Here is a 19,343-nt window from a genome sequence, read left to right on the forward strand (position 1 = left end):
TATTACTGCAAATCAGTTAGAATAGCTAAAATAAAGATAATTACAACCCAATACAGGGGACAACCCGTGTGCCCTGCAGTTGAAGTGTGGAATCTAAACCACTAAACCACCAGGGAAGTCCTTGTGTAGTGTCTTTAAGGAAAGGAGGGTGCCATTAGTGGAGAGAATATGTTCTTCATCACTGATTCTCAATCAGAGGTGCCTACTGCTCTAAGGAGTTTAACAGAGGCTTTCAAACTGCATCCCCAGTGATTACAGATTGGCCTCCTGGGGGATGTGGCCCTTTGTTGAGAATTCCGCTATGGGGTGCTGTACTGCCAATGAGTGTCCTAATGGGAGTGTACAGGTAAGCATCTCCCAGGAGGGTGGAGAGGACAGGGAGGATGTATCTACTGTTCTAGATAAAGGGAGTGGAATGAATTGTTCATTCTTTCATTCTAAAAACATTCAGTGTATGCCATGTGCAAAAGTAATGTAAGATTAAAGAATGAAACATATTTTGTGTTGGCTAATGATGAGAATTAAGTACTTATGCATGGCACACATAAGGTTAGGAGTTTTACATATGTTAGTTCATTTAATCTCCCAGGTAACACTAGCAGTAAAAAATGCACCTTCCAATGCAGGAGATGCAAGACATGTAGGTTCGATCCCTGGGTTGGGAAGACCCTCTGGTGTAGAAAGTGGCAACCACACCAGTAGTCTTGCCTGGAAAATTCCATGGACAGAGGAGCGTGGTGGGCTACAGTCCATGGGGCACAGAGTTGCACACAACTAATCAACTGAGCACACATAACTTTGTGAAGCAGGAGTAATGCACATCTTACAGATCAGGAAACCTGACCTCAGGGAGATTAAGTAATGTCCCGGGTACCACAGCTTCCAAGTGCCAGGATAGAGTGAAATCCAATGAAATTCAGTTTTGATTTGTGTGCTTTCTGTATCTAACCCACTCTCTGTTTTCAGGGTCATCCTTTTCTTGAACAACTCCAGGGGGCACCATTCCTATTGAATTCTGCAAATGGTACCCCTGGAGCACAAATCAGGGGGGAAATCAAAATGGCTTTGATTAAAATACGCTATTTCCAGAAGTTTATAGATTAACTGTGAAGACCATTGTGAGCACATTTCTAAAAACAACATAAAATAAGAAAAGATAATAGAGGTTGGAGGGATTAATTCTGTTAGGATTTGAGGGTGTGGTATCTGAAAGAGTGTAGAAGAAGCACCATTTGAGCTGAGCTGGGAAAGATGGGTAAGCTCATGACAGATAATTGTGTGGGAGAGAGATTTTCCTGGAGAGAGAGTGGTATGTTCTGTAAGGCCTTTCCAAGGACTTAAGGTTAGTATAATTTAGCTGGAAAAGGTTAGACTTAAATCTTGGAGAAGTGAACCAAGTAAGAAGGATAGAAATGAAAGATATGAAGTCCAGGCACACCCCTTTATAGATATCTCGCCAATTCTGTATCTCGCCTCATTTCCTCCATCAATACAGAGAGGAATCTAGAACTGGTTAGTAGAGTGACATTGATAATGTAAAATCCCATCTACTATTCCAGTAATTTAAGATCTCAAAAAAATGAGGATAGAATTATTTATAAGTGAGCAGTTGAGTAGGGTCTCTGGACCTAACCCTCCTCTTTCCTCCTTCCAGCTTGACCTCCACATACTGAATTACCTTTGAAACACCAGGCTTTCCTTCCCAATGACTTGGCTGTGCCTCCTTAGGAAAAATAAAGAAATTTGTTTTGCTGCTCCAAAAATCCAACTTGATTAAGAATGAGGATTTGCTTGGCTCATAGATAAGACATCTTTCATATTCTTCCTACCCTGCTCTCAGATGTTCCTGCCTCTCACCTCTTAACTGCATTGACTAGAGGTGCTTGGTTTGGATTTGGGTACAGTAATTTGCTCACATACCACACAGAGGTTGTGAAGGAAATGAGCATGATATCGACTACTGCTGGGTCAATGGGTTTGGGGAAATGAAGGAATGTGTCCCATAGAGATGAGTGCTGTTTCAGAGCAGTTTAAACTGTGTCCAGAAATTTGTTCCATGGGTCTTATCGCTCTTTAGGGAGAGAATTAAACTGTCCTAAAGTTCTGAACTCTGCTCTCATTCTGCCTACAGAGATGACAAGGAGTTGCTTTCACCCCACCCACCCCTACCCACTATGACATGCTGCCCCACCCGGCTAGAGATGACAGGTCCAGCTGTGTGTGGAGCATGCCATCATCAAGGAGATACCTTTTCTGAAACTTGTGACATTCAGTTGGAAATCTCAGTGGGAGCAGAAGAAATCTCTATTGGGATGAGAAGGGTGAGCTCAAGGGCATCATCACAAGCTGGGCTTCCTAATGTGTAAAGAGAGTAGAAAGAAAAGGGAAATTCAGGGAGGGCTATGAAAGGAGAAGAAGGTACAGAAAGGAATTAAAAGGGGAATTAAAACCAAAAAAGCTTCAAAGAAAGAGAGAAAGAAGAGAAGATGGAATGTGAAAGGAGATTTGGTGTTCTCCTTTTGTTAGATTGGGTTCAGTTGTGAACTTTAATTTTGATGCAGTGGAGCAGATACCATCCCTGAGAACCTGACATTTTCATATGACTCCTTTCAGTTATTATATCCTATTGCCCCCACTGCTTTATCTGTTCCCACTTCAGCATCAACCCAGCCATAATATCTAGAGTTTGTAAAAAAGTAGGATGGCTATAGACCGAAAGAAATCAGCCAACCAATTCTTTTATATCCTCCAATTTTTCTATTATTCTTTTTTCCTAAGTCTCCCTGAAGATCAGGGTTAGAAATAAACTCTCAGTGTGTTTGCCAATAGACACAAACTTGAGTTCTCCTAGCACTTTACCTGCCAATGTGCAGGCAAGAAAGGGGCAAGGTAGCCAAAGTGTAAAAACACTTTTGTGAAAACAAAAAGATTTCTGTACTCCAATGGGATTCGTTTATGAGATTCATTTAAGAGATATGATCTGGCTTACTGAAATCTAGCAAAATATTGCAACTGATCCTGAAATACGAAAGGGTCTAGGAGGCATAAGTTTTGTCTTGGTTCTGTCTTGCCTGGTCAAACCTTTTCTCTGCTCCTTCCTGGGCTAATGACTATGTTGAACAGTAGAAGCTTTGTTTCCATAACACATGTTTATGTTCACAACATAGGAGACCTACAATGGAAGAAGCTGGACAGGACCCGTTGGATGATGTGTAAGTAACAAGGAGGAGGAACTGGTATGGGACGCATCTACTGCAATTCAGTAAGGAAGGAAACCTTGACTGCACAGGACAGTGTCCTCAAGCCCGGAAGCCTTCCTAGGGAGGAAAGGCGGTTTCAGTTCTTTGGACTTCATCAGACTAGAAGTGGGGTTTGTAGAGAGAGCCAATGTCTCCAAAAGCAAATCAGTCTTATTTAGGGAAAAGACCCTCGTCCCTGCCCCTTACCCAGTCCATGTTCCTACATGACTAGTGCAGAAGGTTTTCAATATAATAAACTCCTTAGTAGACTGTAACAAAGGAAAACTGAAAACGTGCCTCTTCCTTTAATTCTTTATATGTGTGGCGTGGAGTCCACATACTCTGTATAAATTTTTTGAAAACAAGTAAGTTAGAATATAATTATTCAAATGAAAAAAATACTTCTTTTGCTTCATAAAAGATTTGTGTTGTAATGGGTTCCATCTATAATATTTTAAATTAAAATGTGATTTGACTCCAAGAATTTGGTTTATGCAAAACATCATAGACATCAATTTATCATGGACAATGATAATGCAAGGCTGGTGAGGCATAGTGACAATATAAGACAGGGCGATAAATGAGACGACAGCTCATCTGTTTTCCTGTCCTGAGTTTGGTAATGGGATGATTTTCCTGCAGGCGGGATGTGATGGAAATACCGAAACTAGAGATCACAAAGCAGAACCTGGACTCCCTGAACTCAGACCTTGAAAAGGACCTGCAGAGAATGGATGAGGCAAATCAGGTTCTTCTCAAAAAAATTCAAGAGAAAGAAGAAACTATTCAAAGGTCAGGCTTTGTAGTTGGATGGGAAAGGTCTCCTCATCTGAAGACCCCTTGGGATCAAGAGGTGGGTGGGAGGAAAGTTTACCTCTTTGTCCATGAATTGAGGCAAGTTGTTTAAATTCTAAACTATAAACAGTGGCGTCCTCAAAAGGTTTTATGTACAGATTTTTCACTACGCTTCCACATTAAGCCATTATTTTATTGCCACTGCAATGGGTGATCACTTTGGCTCCCTGAGACCTTGGCGTAGCTTCTCAAGCTGGGGCCCTGGCAGCTTCCTTTGGACTGAGCCACCCCTGGGTGACTGTGTTTCAGTCTGGAAAGAGATATCACGCTGTCTGTCAGACAAGCCAGAGAGAGGGAAGAGCTGGACCACTGTACAGCTGAGAAGGAGGCAGCCCTGCGGGACCTGGAATTAGAGACGGCCAAGCTGGTAAGGAGGTGCCTAGAAAAGGACAGTGTGATGCATTTTGCTGCAATCCACCAGTCTCTCTTTCCCAGGGGACCATCATTGCTGGTCAATGCTGTGTCTGTGGAAATCACAGCTGTCTAACAAAGTGTTTTGGGCATGATGTGCTCGGCATGGGGGCGAGACCGGGGCTCTGTTCCCAGATCCTCTGTGTGGGGCCCTCATCCCTGGATGGGATTTCAGTGGCCCAGCGAGGAAGAGGGTTTGAGAGCAGCGTGCGGTTTGTATCCTTTACCTCTTTCTTTCCCCAGGAAAAAAATAAGGAAATTCTTAGCAGGAGTGTGGTGGAGGTGCAGAAGGAGGTAAAGTGGGACCAGCTTTTTTGGGGGGAGGGAGGGTGGTCCCAGGATAATAAGCCCACCCTTGAAAGGAGGCTCATTTCTTAGGAATCCCAATAGGATCCATCATCTTCCTGAACTCCCCAGTCAGAAAGACAGGAGGAAGAGGAACTGGCAAAATGTGTGTGCTCCCTCCCAATCTGCCTTCCAAATCTCTTAGAACAAACTGGCTAATTGATACCATCCTTTGTCCTCTGGGAATTACAGCTCTGGGATGGGAAGGTTACAGGAATGTGAGAGGAGAGAATTGCCCCTCCCTCCCACAGCTGCTCTGCACCAGTTTCTCTTCCCTCTCTCCCCACCTGCCTTGCCTCCCTTGTGCTGTACTTTTCATGGGCTCTGGGAACAAAAGGGTCTGTTCAGCTGGCATGGAGTCAGGCAGATTCCAGAGGAAGGAAGAGACACTTTTCTATTAAGCGTCCATCTGGGATCTGAATCAATTAACCACTGTTCTGCTACTTTGAGACCTTCAAGTCTGACTCTATGCCACGTTTTCATGTCCGGATGCCTTACTCAGTTTACAATTTGGGGGATGGTATTTCAGATTTCAAGGAAATTTAAGAATGTTGGCCTGGATAAAGAAGCCCTAAAGCAGATGTTGGCAGAATTGAAGGTGAGTAGAAAAGCAAATCTACCGATTTTCTGGGAGATGTGGTGTCATTCTAACTTTGGGGAGGAACAGCTTCCAAGAACCCACCAGGCTAAGTCTGTCTGTGTGCTCACAGAGGTGAGCCAGTGTCCTTTGCTCCCTCTGCTTTATCCCCTGACCTGGGCGGCATTCATAAATTATTTTGCAGCATTCGTAACTTTAGTTTTAGTCACACTGGTGGCAGAGATGACTACAATGCCCCAAAGAGAAGGGAATTGCTCCAGAAACCTCTTCATCCATCAGTCAATAGGACATACATTCTGAATGCCCATCGGGACCTGCCCTCTAAAAATTTATTATCTAAATGACACACAAATGCAGGTAGTCAAGGAAGAAGAAAATACTAACTTCCACAATTGCAGAAGGATAGGTCAACAATTGTATTTGATTTTCTAACCCATTGTTTGTAACTTAAGGGAGTTTTTTGTTTGTTTGTTTTTTAATTGAATTGAATGTTTTGCTAGGTGGCAAACCCAATGAGGGCATGAAGTTTTGTCTGTGTGATTCTAGAATAATGTCTGGCACATGGTAGTAGCTCGCTAAATATTTGTTGAATGAAAAGATGAACTGGATGCCCAGTAGAGGGCAGAAATCCTATTGAGATGCTCTCTGCAGCTTTGTGTGGCAAATATGACCATTTGGCTGAGTCCAGCATGCCAGAGCACTGCTGTTCTGTTTTTCTCTGAAAAAGAGGCAGAAGGTTTCTCTTGTGCTCCATGATTCAGACTGCATGTGAGTGCACCCAGTGGAGTATAAGATGGAGGAACAGGTTGGCACTTTAGTCAGTAGGACTGGAGGAAGAAGGGTGATTAGGTCCAAAGACTGGGCAGTCAGAAAACCAAGGCTTAAACGTTGACTCTGCCACTGTGTGATTTTAAATAAGTCATGCACTAAACCTCTCCTTGCTTTTGTCTCCTCCTCACCTGTAAATCGGAGAAGGCAATGGCACCCCACTCCAGTACTCTTGCCTGGAAAATCCCATGGATGGAGGAGCCTGGTAGGCTGCAGTCCATGGGGTTGCTAAGAGTCAGGCATGACTGATCGACTTCGCTTTCACTTTTCATTTTCATGCATTGGAGAAGGAAATGGCAACCCACTCCAGTATTCTTGCCTGGAGAATCCCAGGGACAGAAGAGCCTAGGGGGCTGCCATCTATGGGGTCGCACAGAGTCGGACACGACTGAAGCGACTTAGCAGCAGCAGCAGCACCTGTAAATGGGCCAATAATATTGCCCACTCCAGATTGTTATGGTCTGTCCTCACTATTTGGAGAGGGAAATGGCAACCCACTCCAGTATTCTTGCCTGGAGAATCCCAGGGACAGGGGAGCCTGGTGGGCTGCCGTCTATGGGGTCGCAAACAGTCGGACATGACTGAATGACTTGGTGGCAGCAGCAGCAGCAGTCCTCACTATATGATACATTATCATCATGCCCTGGGCTTCTCTGGTGGTTCAGCAGTAAAGAGTCCACCTGCAATGCAGGACACGGCTTGCAATGCAGGAGACATGGGTTAGATCCCTCGATCAGGAAGATCCCCTGGAGAAGGACTCAACTTAGAGACTAAACCACCACCACCACCACCATTGTCATGCTCATTGTCTGTCTGGGGAAGATGAATATTACCCATTTGCTTTCACAGAAGAATGCTCTCAACCTTCTGCTGTCACACGCTGTCTTTAACAGGTGAAACTACAGAAGTCAACAGAATCCTGTGCCAGTCAAGAGAAGGAATTGGTCAAGGTAGAGGTGGAGTCTCCACTGAGGGTCTGTTCAGGATACAAATGAGAGAGAACCCCAAAGGTTTTAGAAAGAACAGTTGGAGGCAGGGGAGAGGGAGGAGCAAGAATATCTGGCAAGTGAATTTCTGACTCACCTGCAGGTAAAGGAAAAGAAAACTTATGTTAAAAGTACTGGTCTTGTCATTCCTTAAATACCCCTCTACCTCAAATACTCAAACACTGTTGTTGAAGCCCATATCTAAGTGCCCTGAAATATCTCCTGATGTCTCATGTAAAAGGCATATGAGAACCTGGGAAAACAACTTTCTTTGCTCAAAATTAGACCCTGCTCATGAATGATGAGATCAAAGGTTTCATGATGTGGTTGCTTTCCCTGGTAAGAAGTTGCTAGGTAACCAGCCAAATAGCCAATGCACCAGTTGGGAGCAGCCCAGGCTTCATTGTGATTTAATCCATGAAATTTGTTAATTCTCTTTTCTTTCTAGATAGAGAGTGACTATCAATCTGTGTATCAGCTCTGTGAGGATCAGGCCCACTACATAAAGGTACACTGCCTCTGGGGACAAGTCATAGTAGAGGCAGAATTGTTCCAATGCCATGGATCCCTTGGTTTCTCATTTAGGCTAAAATCTGCCACTAGGGGAAATACCGTTTATACAACAGCAGCAACAAGAACCAGATGTATGTTAAGGATTTATTTATACTGGCCCATATAGTATTTTTAAGCAATCTACATACAGTATTTTCCTCAATTAGTTTGTCCAGTAACCCTTTGAGGATCATGTTGTTATGATCAAGAGGACACAGGTTCAAAGAAGTTTGGTAATGCGCTCTGAAAACATAGCTAGTAAGTGTGAGAGCTGGGATTTTCCTACAAGCAGGCTCCAAAGAGAGAATTCTTTTCCTTTTTTTTTTCCATATTCATCCATCCAGTCACTAATGTCCTAATTTTTATTAGAACATCTTCATACTTGTGTGTGTACATTCTTGCATGTACCATTTGGAAAATTAAGAGTTAGTCTTAAGAGAATCTTTTATCAATGCCATTGATACAGAAATTCAGAATACAGAAATTCTTGATTATGATAAATATTTTTTTTTATTTCCATGGGAAGAAATACCAGGAAATTCTGAGACAGATGGAAAAGGAAAAGGAGATGCTTCTTCTTGAAAAAGAAGTGTAAGTTTGGGAAAATGACCTCATTGGTGGGATGAAGCTATAGTCCCCAGTGGTCCTTGAAGGACAGAGTACTTCTCAGACCAGTTTGTGTCACTATAAATAGCCCCCAACAAGTTATCCCTGTCAACTTCTGCTCCATGTTCTGTACTGAAAAATCATCAGCATTCAGGCTTCTCTCTTGCCTTTCTCAGCAGTTGGTGTTTAAAAGGTCTCTTTTTTTTTACGTTCTTTTCATGCGTCCTCAGTTGAATGTTGTTCTTGAAAAAACTGATTGTGCTGACCCCTTTCCCAGGACATGGTGAACCCCCACTGGGGGCCCCGGTGAGAGCCATTTACATACGTTCTGTATTTGTAGACTTGCGTGGTTTAGGACTTGACACACTTTCCATTGTTTGCTTATACTCTTTAACTATGTTATGTATTATATTGTATTACGCAATATACATAAAGTGCACAAATCTCAAGTGGTGTGTTAACATGACTCAGATCAAGATACAGAACATTCTGAGTACACCAAAAGGCTCCCTGTGCTCTCTTCTCAGTCCTTATTTCTTGCAAAAGTAACCGTGATTCTAACTTCCATCATTTCTTCTTGGTTTTGTCTGATCTTGAACTTCATGTGAACTCAGTATGTTCTCTCTTGTCTCTGGCTTTCACTGATATTTATCCACATTGCTGCATGGCTCTGTGGTTCATCCTTTTCCTAGCTGTGTATATAGTATTCTATTGTAGGAATATGGCACAATTTATCTATTTTACCATTGATGAACATTTTGGTCATTTCCAGTTTAGGGTTATTCAACTAAAGTTGTTATAAACATTTTTGTGCATGTATTTTGGTTGACATATATATTTCATTTCTGTAAGTTATATACCAAGGAGTAGAATTCCCAAGTCATTGAGTATACATATCTGTGGCTTTACTAAACAAAGTCAAATGATTTTCCAAAGCGGATTACCAGAATCTCCTCCAATGAGAATCTATACTAGTTCCAGTTATTCTGTTCCTCATTTCCACTTCATATTTACAGTCTTTTTAATTTTAACCACTCTGGCAGGAGTATAGTGATATCTAATTTTTATTTTAATAATGCATTTCACTATTGATTATTAATATATATATATACTTTAAAATGCTTACTTGAAATTTGGTTATCTCCTTTTATAATGTCTTTTGCCTTTATTTGGGAGATTATCCATCTTTTTCTTATTGGTTTATAGGATTTCCTTATATTTTTTAATGAGGTCCATCATCAGTTATGGATGGACACACAAACACACGTTACAGTCATTTCTATGGCTTTTCTGTTTTACTCTTTTAATGGAATCTTTTGATAAAAGTTTCTAAATTTTAAGGAAATCCAATCCATGAAAGTTTTTTCTTTTCTTTTTTAGCTCAGTGCTTTTTCTTGGTAATAAAACTATTCTTTAATGCTTTCCCAAAGAATTTTCTGTTTGTTTTGCCTCTTACATTCAAATGAATGTAAACATTCATGTAAAATTTGTTTTTTGTGTGTGTGGTGTGAGGTAGAGATCAAGATGTGTTTTTTCCATGTGTGGGTAGCCAGTTGGCCCAGCATCATTTATTTAAAAGAGCATGCATTTTCAGTGGTGCCTTGTTTTATAAGTAAGGTGACATATTAATATATGTGTGAGTCTGTTTCTGGATATTTTATTCTGTGCCATTGGTTTGTGCCTCTATCCTGCACCAGTACTACACAAGGATAAAGGTGTAGACTACAAGCATAGACTACCGGAATTCTGAAAGAGATGGGAATACCAGACCACCTTACATGCCTCCTGACAAATCTGTATGCAGGTCAAGAAGCAACAGTTAGAACTGGACATGGAACAATATACTGGTTCCAAATTGGAAGAGGAGTACGTCAAAGTTGTATATTGTCACCCTGTTTATTTAGCTTATATGCAGAGTACATCATGCAAGATGCCAGACTGGATGAAGCAGAAGCTGGAATCAAGATTGCTGGGAGAAATATCAATAATCTCAGATATGCAGATGACACCACCCTTATAGCAGAAAGCAAAGAATAACTAAAAAGCCTCTTGATGAAAATGAAAGACGAGAGTGAAAAATCTGGTTTAAAACTCAACATTCAAAAAACAAAGGTTATGGCATCCGGTTCCATCACTTCATGGCAAATAGACGGGGAGACAATGGAAACAGTCACAGACTTTCTTTTCTTGGGCTCCAAAATCACTGCAGATGGTGACTACAGCCATGAAATTCAAAGACACCTGCTCCTTGGAAGAAAAGTTATGACCAAACTAGACAACATATTAAAAAGCAGAGACATTACTTTGCCGACAAAGGTCTATATAATAAAAGCTATGGTTTTTCGGTAGTCATGTATGGATGTGAGAGTTGGATAATAAAAAATTGGACCAAAAATTGATGCTTTTGAACTGTGGTGTTGGAGAAGACACTTGAGAGTCCCTTGGACTGCAAAGAGGTCAAACCAGTCAATCCTAAAGGAGATCAGCCCTGAATATTCATTGGAAGGACTGATGATGAAGCTGAGACTCCAATACTTTGACCACCTGATGTGAAGAACTGGTTCAATGGAAAAGACCCTGATGCTGGGAAAGATTGAAGGCAGGAGGAGAAGGGGACGACAGAGGATGAGATGGTTGGATAGCATCACGGACTCGATGGATGAGAGTCTGAGCAAGCTCCGGGAGTTGGTGAAGGACAGGGAAGCCTGGTGTGCTGCAGTCCATGGGGTCGCAAAGAGTCGGACATGATTGAGCAACCGAACTGACTGACTGACAGGGATTACAATTACAATTTAGTTTTCTAATTAGTTTTGATTTAGCATATCTTAAGTTCTGCAACTTTTTGCTTTTCTTCAAGACTATTCAAGACTATCTGAGCTATTTTTGGCTCTTCGAATTTCCATATAAATTTTAAAATTGGCTTCTAAATTTCTACCAAAAAAATTGCTGAGATTTTGATTATAATTATATGGAATCTATTTTGGAGAAGGAAATGGCACCCCACTCCAATATTCTTGCCTGGAAAATCCCATGGACGGAGGAGACTGTAGGCTACAGTTCATGGGGTCGCTAAGAGTCGGGCACAACTGAGCGACTTCACTTCACTTCACTTCATAGATAAATATGGAGATTAACAATATCTAAACAACATTGAGTTTTCCAAGTCATGAACATTTTTATCCCTACATGTATTTAGATCTTATTTAATTTTTCTTAAACATGTTTTGTAGTTTTCTATAGTGTTTTGTGCATCTTTCATCAGATTTATTCCTAGGTTTGATATTTGATATTTTTGATGCTATTGTAAATAAAAAAATTGTTAATTTGATTTTCTAATTCATTACTAATGGTATGTAAAAATAAAATTCATTTATAGATTGAACAATGTGGGGGTTAGGGGCACGAGTCCTCTGCACAGTTGAAAATTCATGTACTGCTATCCCTCCAAAGCAAAGGAATTAATAAATGACTCACCCAAGGACAGATTGCTGGGAGAAATATCAACAACCTCAGATATGCAGATACCACTCTAATGGCAGAAAGTGAAGAGGAACTAAAGAGCCTCATGATGAGGGTGAAAGAAGAGAGTAAAAAAGCTGGCTTAAAACTCAGCATTCAAAAAACGAAGATCATGGCATCCAATCCCATCACCTCATAGTAGTGGGCAAATAGGTGGGAGAAAAGTATAAACAGATTCTGTTTTCTTGGGCTCCAAAATCACTACAGATGGTGACTTCAGCCATGAAATTAAGATACGTGCTCCTTAAATGAAAAGCTATGACAAACCTAGATAGCAAATTAAAAAACAGAGACATCACTTTGCCAATGAAAGTTTGTATAGTCAAAGCTATGGTTTTTCCAGTAGTCATGTATGTATGTGAGAATTGGACCATAAAGAAGTCTGAGCACCGAAGAATTGATGCTTTCGATCTGTGTAGTGCTGTAGAGGACACTTGAGAGTTAATTGGACTACAAGAAGATCAAACCAGACAATCCTAATGAAAACCAACCCTTAATATTCACTGAAAGAACTGATGCTGAAGCTGAAGCTCTATTACTTTGGCCGCCTGATGTGAAGAGCCAACTCACTGGAAGAGACTCTGATGCTGGGAAAGCTTGTGGGCAGGATGAGAAGGAGGAGGCAGAGGATGAACTGGTTGGATGGCATCATCGATTCAATGGACATGAATTTGAGCAAACTTCAGGAGATATTCAGAGAAGGCAATGGCACCCCACTCTAGTACTTTTGCCTGGAAAATCCCATGGATGGAGGAGCTTGGTAGGCTGCAGTCCATGGGGTTGCTAAGAGTTGGGCACGACTGAGCGACTTCACTTTCACTTTTCACTTTCATGCATTGGAGAAGGAAATGGCAACCCACTCCAGTGTTCTTGCCTGGAGAATCCCAGGGACGGGGGAGCCTGGTGGGTTGCCATCTATGGGGTCACATAGAGTCGGACACGACTGAAGCAACTTAGCAGCAGCAGCAGCAGCAGGAGATATTGAAGGAAAGGGAAAACTAGCACACAGCAGTTCATGAGGTTGCAAAGAGTCGGACATGACTGAGAGGGTGAACAGCAGCAGTGAAGGGCAGGAAGCTGGAACAGTTCAGATAGATTCAGGACTGAAACCCTTCCTTGGGTTTTCCCTCTCACAATCTTAAACTCCAGTCTCTGTCTCCATGTTTGTTGTTGTTCATTTGTTAAGTCATGCCCGACTCTTTGTGACCCCATGGACTACAGCATGCCGGGCTCCTCTGTCCTCCACTATCCCCCAGAGTTTGCTCAAATTCACATCCACTGAGTCAGTGACCCTCTCCTATCATCTCAACCTCTATCACCCCTTCTCCTTTTGCCTGTAATCTTTCCCAGCATCAGGGTCTGAGTGTAACAGGTCTCAAACTCCAAATTCTACTTCCCAGAACAGCATGACTACTATAATCTTTTCTCAGCTCTTGAGGCATCTTCTGCTTTCTGGGCTTTCTTGGAATCCTGAGCTACTCATATACAGCTTAAGAGCCAGCTATCACTTTAAGGGAAGTTCATGCAGATATTTGAACTCATTTCTCTATGGTTCCTTCTTTCCTTGGACTTTCCCCCTTAGGGAATTAAACTCCAATCTCTGTCTCCTCAGCCAATTGATGCTGCCACTTGCTGCTTGGACTCTATTCACTGTACCACAAATTGACAAGTGCCGTTGGGGAAAGGCCTGGGATGAATGAAGGGATTATCTCAGTATGCTTTACTTTGCTCAGGATATGTATCCCCTCATCTTCTGACTGCATTCTTTAATTCATTCAAATGGCTGTTTATGTACTTTGTCCAGTTTTTATAGTTGGTTGTAGAGATGGACTAGCCTGATGCAAACTATTCCATCAAGGCCAGATCCTGAAATCTGGGCTGCTTCTCTCCTTTCTTCTATATTTGATGATTACAAAAAGATTCCCATGAAAAGTCTAAAAGTTTTTACTGGAACTGACCCTCTGGCAGGACACAGTTCTAAACTCTGAGCAACAGAATAAAACAAATGAATGAAGGCCCTGGAGAGTGAATAAAACCAAGCAAATTCTGGAGGGGGCGCTGACAATTGGAAGAAGGGAAAGGCAAGAGGCGATTTTCTCATCTGATCACATTTAGTCTGAAGGTCATCACCAGATGGTCAATACCAAAATCAGATTGCTTATATTCTTTGCAGCCAAAGTTGGAGAAGCTCTATAGAGTCAGCAAAAACAAGACCGGGAGCTGACTGTGGCTCAGATCATGAACTCCTTATTGCCAAATTCAGACTTAAATTGAAGAAAGTAGGGAAAACCACTAGACCATTCAGGTACGACCTAAATCAAATCCCTTACAATTATACAGAGGAAGTGACAAATAGATTCAAGGAATTAGATCTGATAGACAGAGTGCCTGAAGAACAATGGATGGAGGTCCGTGACATTGTACAGGAGGCAGGGATCAAGACCATCCCCAAGGAAAAGAAATGAAAAAAGGCAAAATGGTTGTCTGAGGAGGCCTTACAATTAGCTGAGAAAAGAAGAGAAGTTAAAGGCAAAAGAGAAAAGGAAAGATATACCCATCTGAATGAAGAGTTCCAAAGAATAGCAAGGAGAGGTAAGAAAGCCTTCCTCAGTGATCAATGCAAAGAAACAGAGGAAAACAATAGAATGGGAAAGACTAGAGATCTCTTAAAGAAAATTAGAGATACCAAGGGAACATTGCATGCAAAGATGAGCTCAATAAAAGACAGAAATGGTATGGACCTAAAAGAAGCAGAAGACATTAAGAGGTGGCAAGAATACACAGAACTATACAAAAAAGATCTTCATGACCCAGATAATCACGATGGTGTGATCACTCACCTAGAGCCAGACATCCTGGAATATGAAGTCCTGGGCCTTAGGAAGCATCACTATGAACAAAGCTAGTGGAGGTGATGGAATTCCAGTTGAGCTATTTCAAATCCTAAAAGATGATGCTGTGAAAGTGTTGCACTCAACATGCTGGCAAATTTGGAAAACTCAGCAGTGGCCACAGGACTGGAAAGTCAGTTTTCATTCCAATATCAAAGAAAGGCAATGCCAAAGAATGCTCAAACTACCACACAATTGCATTCATCTCACATGCTAGTAAAGTAATGCTCAAAATTCCCCAAGCCAGGCTTCAACAGTATGTGAACCATGAACTTTCAGATGTTCAAGCTGAACTTAGAAAGGCAGAGGAACCAGAGATCATATTGCCAACATCCACTGGATCATCAAGAAAGCAAGAGAATTCCAGAAAAACATCTACTTTTGCTTGACTGACTATGCCAAAGCCTTTGACTTTGTGGATCACAACAAACTGTGGAAAATTCTTAAGGAAATGGGAATACCAGACCACCTTGGACCTGTCTTCTGAGAAATCTGTATACAGACCAAGAAGCAATAGTTAGAACTGGATATGGAACAACAGACTGGTTCCAAATCGGGAAAGGAGTACGTCAAGGCTGTATACTGCCACCCTACTTATTTAGCTTATATGCAGAGCACATCATGCAAAATGCCGGGCTAGATGAAGCACAAGCTGGAATCAAGGTTGCCAGGAGAAATATCAATAACTAACCTCAGATATGCAGATGACACCACCCTTATGGTGGAAAGTGAAGAGGAACTAAAGAGCCTCTTGATGAAAGTGAAAGAGGAGAGTGAAAAAGTTGGCTTAAAGCTCAACATTCAGAAAACGAAGATCATGGCATCTGGTCCCATCACGGCAAATAGATGGGGAAACAATGGAAACAGTGAGAGACTTTTTTTGGGCTCTAAAATCACTGCAGATGGTGACTGCAGTCATGAAATTAAAAGATGGTTGCTCCTTGGAAGAAAAGTTATGACCAACCTAGACAGCATATTAAAAAGCAGAGACATTACTTTACCAACAAAGGTGCATCTAGTCAAAGCTATGGTTTTTCCAATAGTCATGTATGGATGTGAGAGTTGGACTATAAAGAAAGCTGAGTGCTGAAGTATTGATGCTTTTGAACTGTTGTGTTGGAGAAGATTCTTGATAGTTCCTTGGACTGCAAGGAGATCTAATCACTCAATCCTAAAGGAAATCAGTCCTGAATATTAATTGGAAGGACTGATGCTGAAGGTGAGACTCCAATACTTTGGCTACCTGATGCGAAGAACTGAGTCATTTGAAGAGACCCTGATGCTGGGAAAGATTGAAGGCAGGAGAAGGGTATGACAGAGGATGTGATGGTTGGATGGCATCACTGACCTGATGGGCATGAGTTTGAGTAGGCTCTGGGAGTTGGTGATGGAGTGGGAAGCCTGGTATGCTGCAGTCCATGGGCTTGCAAAGAGTCCGACATGACTGAGTGGCTGAACTGAACTGAACTGAGTCTGAGGGTAAGCTAAACTTGATGTGAAGGTCAATTTAAAAGTCTTGAGGGAACTGTACAGTCTTTCTGAGATAGAAACTAGAGGACAGAGCTCAGTATAGTCAAACTGCTGGATTAAAAAACAGAGAGCTAGAGATGGAGAGTCTCGAGTTTTATCTAAATTCTGACCAAATCACAAGCTGACCTCCAAAACCATGCACTCCCAAGGCATTCTGTGGCCAGCTGAGGACATCAGACCTGAACTGAAGTTTGAACTGCCAGCACGAGACAGAATTCACATTTTTGCAGTGTGAATCCAGTATCAGGGTTGTGTCATGGTTACTCTTCATTGGTTGTCTTTTCTCTTGAGACTGGACCACCTTTTCCTGTTTCTTTGAATATTGACCAATTATGCATTTTGAATATTGAGCCTTGTGAATGTTATCAAGAATCTAGGAAATAAATCACATACATTGCATGACTTAGAAAAGCATCTTTCATCAGTCTCACAGATTATGTTACTTAATTCTTGGATCTGATCTTTGTCACCCAGATGCAAAGCCCAGAACAACGCCACCCAAATAGTGAAACCGGGGTCAACTCTGGTGGAGACCATCCAAAGCAATATGGTAAGTTTTCTTTGTCCCAAATTGGAGTTTTCCTCTGTCCTTTCATACCCTGGCTTCCCCCTTCCTGCCCCCTGGTCCCATCCCTTCTTTTCAATAACCTTAGGGGTAGGAAATTAACAAGGCTCAGTATCTTGCTTCACACCACAGCAGCTAGGAAGTGGCAGAGCAGTGACTCCTGGGTCAAGCTCTTAGCCACCCTACTACACTGCCTTTTTATGAGCACATGGACAGGCACACCTGTGGCTTTTATTGCTTCCCACAGGAGAAGACCATCGTCAAGAAACAGAAGAGAATCTTTTGGTACAGGTAAGTGGTGGAATCTCCTGTTTTCCTAGTCTAGGTCACGTTCAGTCTGTAGCAATAAGGATTTGATAAGAGCATGTAGAATAAGGATAAACACATCCACCAACCAGAAAATATCAGGCAGCCCCAGATTTCTGCCATCTCTCCCTTTCTTCTTTTCTGAAAACCAGAGTTATGTAGGACTTGGTGGCTGGAGAAAATGGCTGTTTTGGAGACCTTTAAGGTGAAGCTTGCATTTTAATTTCAATTTCCACTCTTAAGATTCATAGTAGGGCTCCTTTCTATTTTTCAGATCCTGAACCTGATAATCTGCTCTCCTCTTTACTGGAAAGAGAGTTTAAGGTGCATTAATTTTCTTAGTTCTTTTACTGCAGGCTGTAAAATTTTAGAGAAAAAAAAAATCACTTGAACTCCGTGCCTTTTCTTTTTTAATTTTTGAAACAAGGAGACTAAGATGCTCCATGTGGCACTTTAATGAAAAGCTCCAATTTGTGTCATTTTAGTATAGTTAAAGATGGAAAGCCTTGGGCCAGTTTTTAGGGTGGAATTTTCTTGGGTGCACACAAGAAAACACATGCACACAACCTATTATTGTTTCAGTTTATTTTTCTTCCTTATTTTCTTTTTTTTCTTCCTTCCTTTCTTTTTTGGCCACACCATGTGACCTGTAGGATCTTAGTTCCCCGACCAGGGATTGAAACTGCACACTCAACAGTGAAAGCCCACATGGAGTTCTAACCACTGGACTACCAGGGAATTCCTAAGCTGGTTTCTTTTGGCACTTGATGTTTAGCAAAAAAAAAAAAAGAAACCCACAACCCAATCATTTTCTGTGGATGTTAATGTCAGAGATGGCCCAGACATATTTCACAGTCTAAAAGTTCTTGCTCTAGTAGAGTGGGGAGGACCACTGATGAGAGACTCTCAAGAGTGCAGTTCTGGATCTCTTGTGACAGCCCCCACAAAGGCCTGCATATATAGTACCTGGAAGGTCTTATCCTTCTGCATCTCCAGCTCTTCTGTGTGGACATCTATTCTGTTGGAGGGCTTAGAAGTCAGGAGGGCTGTATCCCAGTCCTCATGACCACATCAGTCTTTTTCTATTATCACCTACCCCCTGCCCTCACCCTTTATGTCTGCATGCCCCACTTCCTCATCAGGCTGGCCCAACCAAAGCGATTCACGGTCATTTACTAAGGTGAGGTTCACCTCCCGCTGCTGCTTCCCAGGCCGTCTCTTTCCCCTACGCTAACGATGAATGTCTCTCTGCAGGCATTTCAGGTACTTTATCTTCGTGGTCATGATCTTCTTTAGGCTGCTGGGTTACGTGCTTTTCTACCTGCAGTACATAAACCCAGACCTCCTTGTGGACGCCCTGCCCATGGTCATGAGCAGAGAAACTTTGACGAGGCTGAGGGATGCCTTATTTCCCTTCCTCACTCTAGAGGTGGAAGAAGTTCTACCACATTAGTCTGGAGTGATCCGGGGGCTTCACACTGCACCCAAATGGAGAGGAGGGCATGGCTCTAGCCCCCAAGTGGGGAATGGGCCAGGAAAGAAGTAGGAGCTCTGACTCAGAGCTGCTGCTTTGACATCTGACCTCTTCATTTCATTCTCTTCCCACGCTTTTTCTCCAGAGTGTCTCTCTTTCAAATAAAACATATGTTTGATCAGAGTTCACTGTGTTAGTCTGAGAATTTGGTCCATGGGTCCTTTAGGGAAGATAACCATACATTATCTTCCCTAAAGTTCTCTTATTTTATATTGTTCTATGTCTTATAGGAGTGGGATTGCCTGAAAAGCTGACCTTTTACATGTACACAGATGGTTACTCATTCTCAATTGAGAAGAAAATTACCCTAAAATTCAAGTGCTATAATAAAATCAAATCATAATTCAAATGCCTTCCCTCCCATAATGCCTCCTCTGATCATCCAAATGCTGCTGCCACCTTCTCCAGGCTTCCCTTACTGGCCTGCCCACTTCTGCCTTGCAGTATCATTACTGTCTTGAGGGTGGGGCTTCTGATACCTAGATTCTGTATTAGCACACATGGCCCTAAGCATAACGTCTTTACAAAGACTCCTTGGAGAGCAGCGTCTCCTGGATACTGAAGCTGAGTAGTGGAGG

At 42.0% G+C, this 19,343-nt stretch overlaps 1 protein-coding gene across 3 annotated transcripts; it reads left to right on the forward strand.

Moving 5' to 3' along the window:
- Nucleotides 1-2,165: 2,165 nt before the first annotated feature.
- Nucleotides 2,166-18,888, forward strand: LOC133256004 (transmembrane and coiled-coil domain-containing protein 5B). 3 transcript variants are annotated; one of them, XM_061430667.1, is made up of 12 exons: nucleotides 2,166-2,321; nucleotides 3,168-3,212; nucleotides 3,882-4,031; nucleotides 4,344-4,461; nucleotides 4,749-4,799; nucleotides 5,380-5,448; nucleotides 7,170-7,226; nucleotides 7,711-7,770; nucleotides 8,341-8,405; nucleotides 16,835-16,910; nucleotides 17,506-17,555; nucleotides 18,486-18,888. In XM_061430667.1, exons 2-12 carry the CDS (start codon nucleotides 3,178-3,180, stop codon nucleotides 18,682-18,684), a joined length of 930 nt encoding a protein of 309 aa, XP_061286651.1. In that variant the 5' UTR covers nucleotides 2,166-2,321; nucleotides 3,168-3,177; the 3' UTR covers nucleotides 18,685-18,888. The 3 variants fall into 3 exon arrangements, with proteins under 3 accessions (XP_061286651.1, XP_061286653.1, XP_061286652.1); XM_061430669.1 differs by lacking the exon at nucleotides 17,506-17,555 and adding an exon at nucleotides 17,173-17,216 and having other exon boundaries at nucleotides 2,169-2,321; nucleotides 18,659-18,888; XM_061430668.1 differs by lacking the exon at nucleotides 17,506-17,555 and adding an exon at nucleotides 17,173-17,216 and having other exon boundaries at nucleotides 2,171-2,321.
- Nucleotides 18,889-19,343: the final 455 nt, after the last annotated feature.

This window comes from Bos javanicus, chromosome 10 (genome assembly GCF_032452875.1).
Source record: "Bos javanicus breed banteng chromosome 10, ARS-OSU_banteng_1.0, whole genome shotgun sequence".
NCBI lineage: Eukaryota > Metazoa > Chordata > Mammalia > Artiodactyla > Bovidae > Bos > Bos javanicus.

What these genes read in the sequence shown, in the direction of transcription:
- LOC133256004 (XM_061430667.1), top strand. Translation starts at nt 3,178, where the DNA reads ATGGAAGAAGCTGGACAGGACCCGTTGGATGATGT. An exon ending in AAGAGAAGGAATTGGTCAAG is followed by an intron (nt 7,227 to 7,710) that starts GTAGAGGTGGAG and finishes TTTTCTTTCTAG; the next exon opens with ATAGAGAGTGACTATCAATC. An exon ending in CTTCTTCTTGAAAAAGAAGT is followed by an intron (nt 8,406 to 16,834) that starts GTAAGTTTGGGA and finishes TTTGTCACCCAG; the next exon opens with ATGCAAAGCCCAGAACAACG.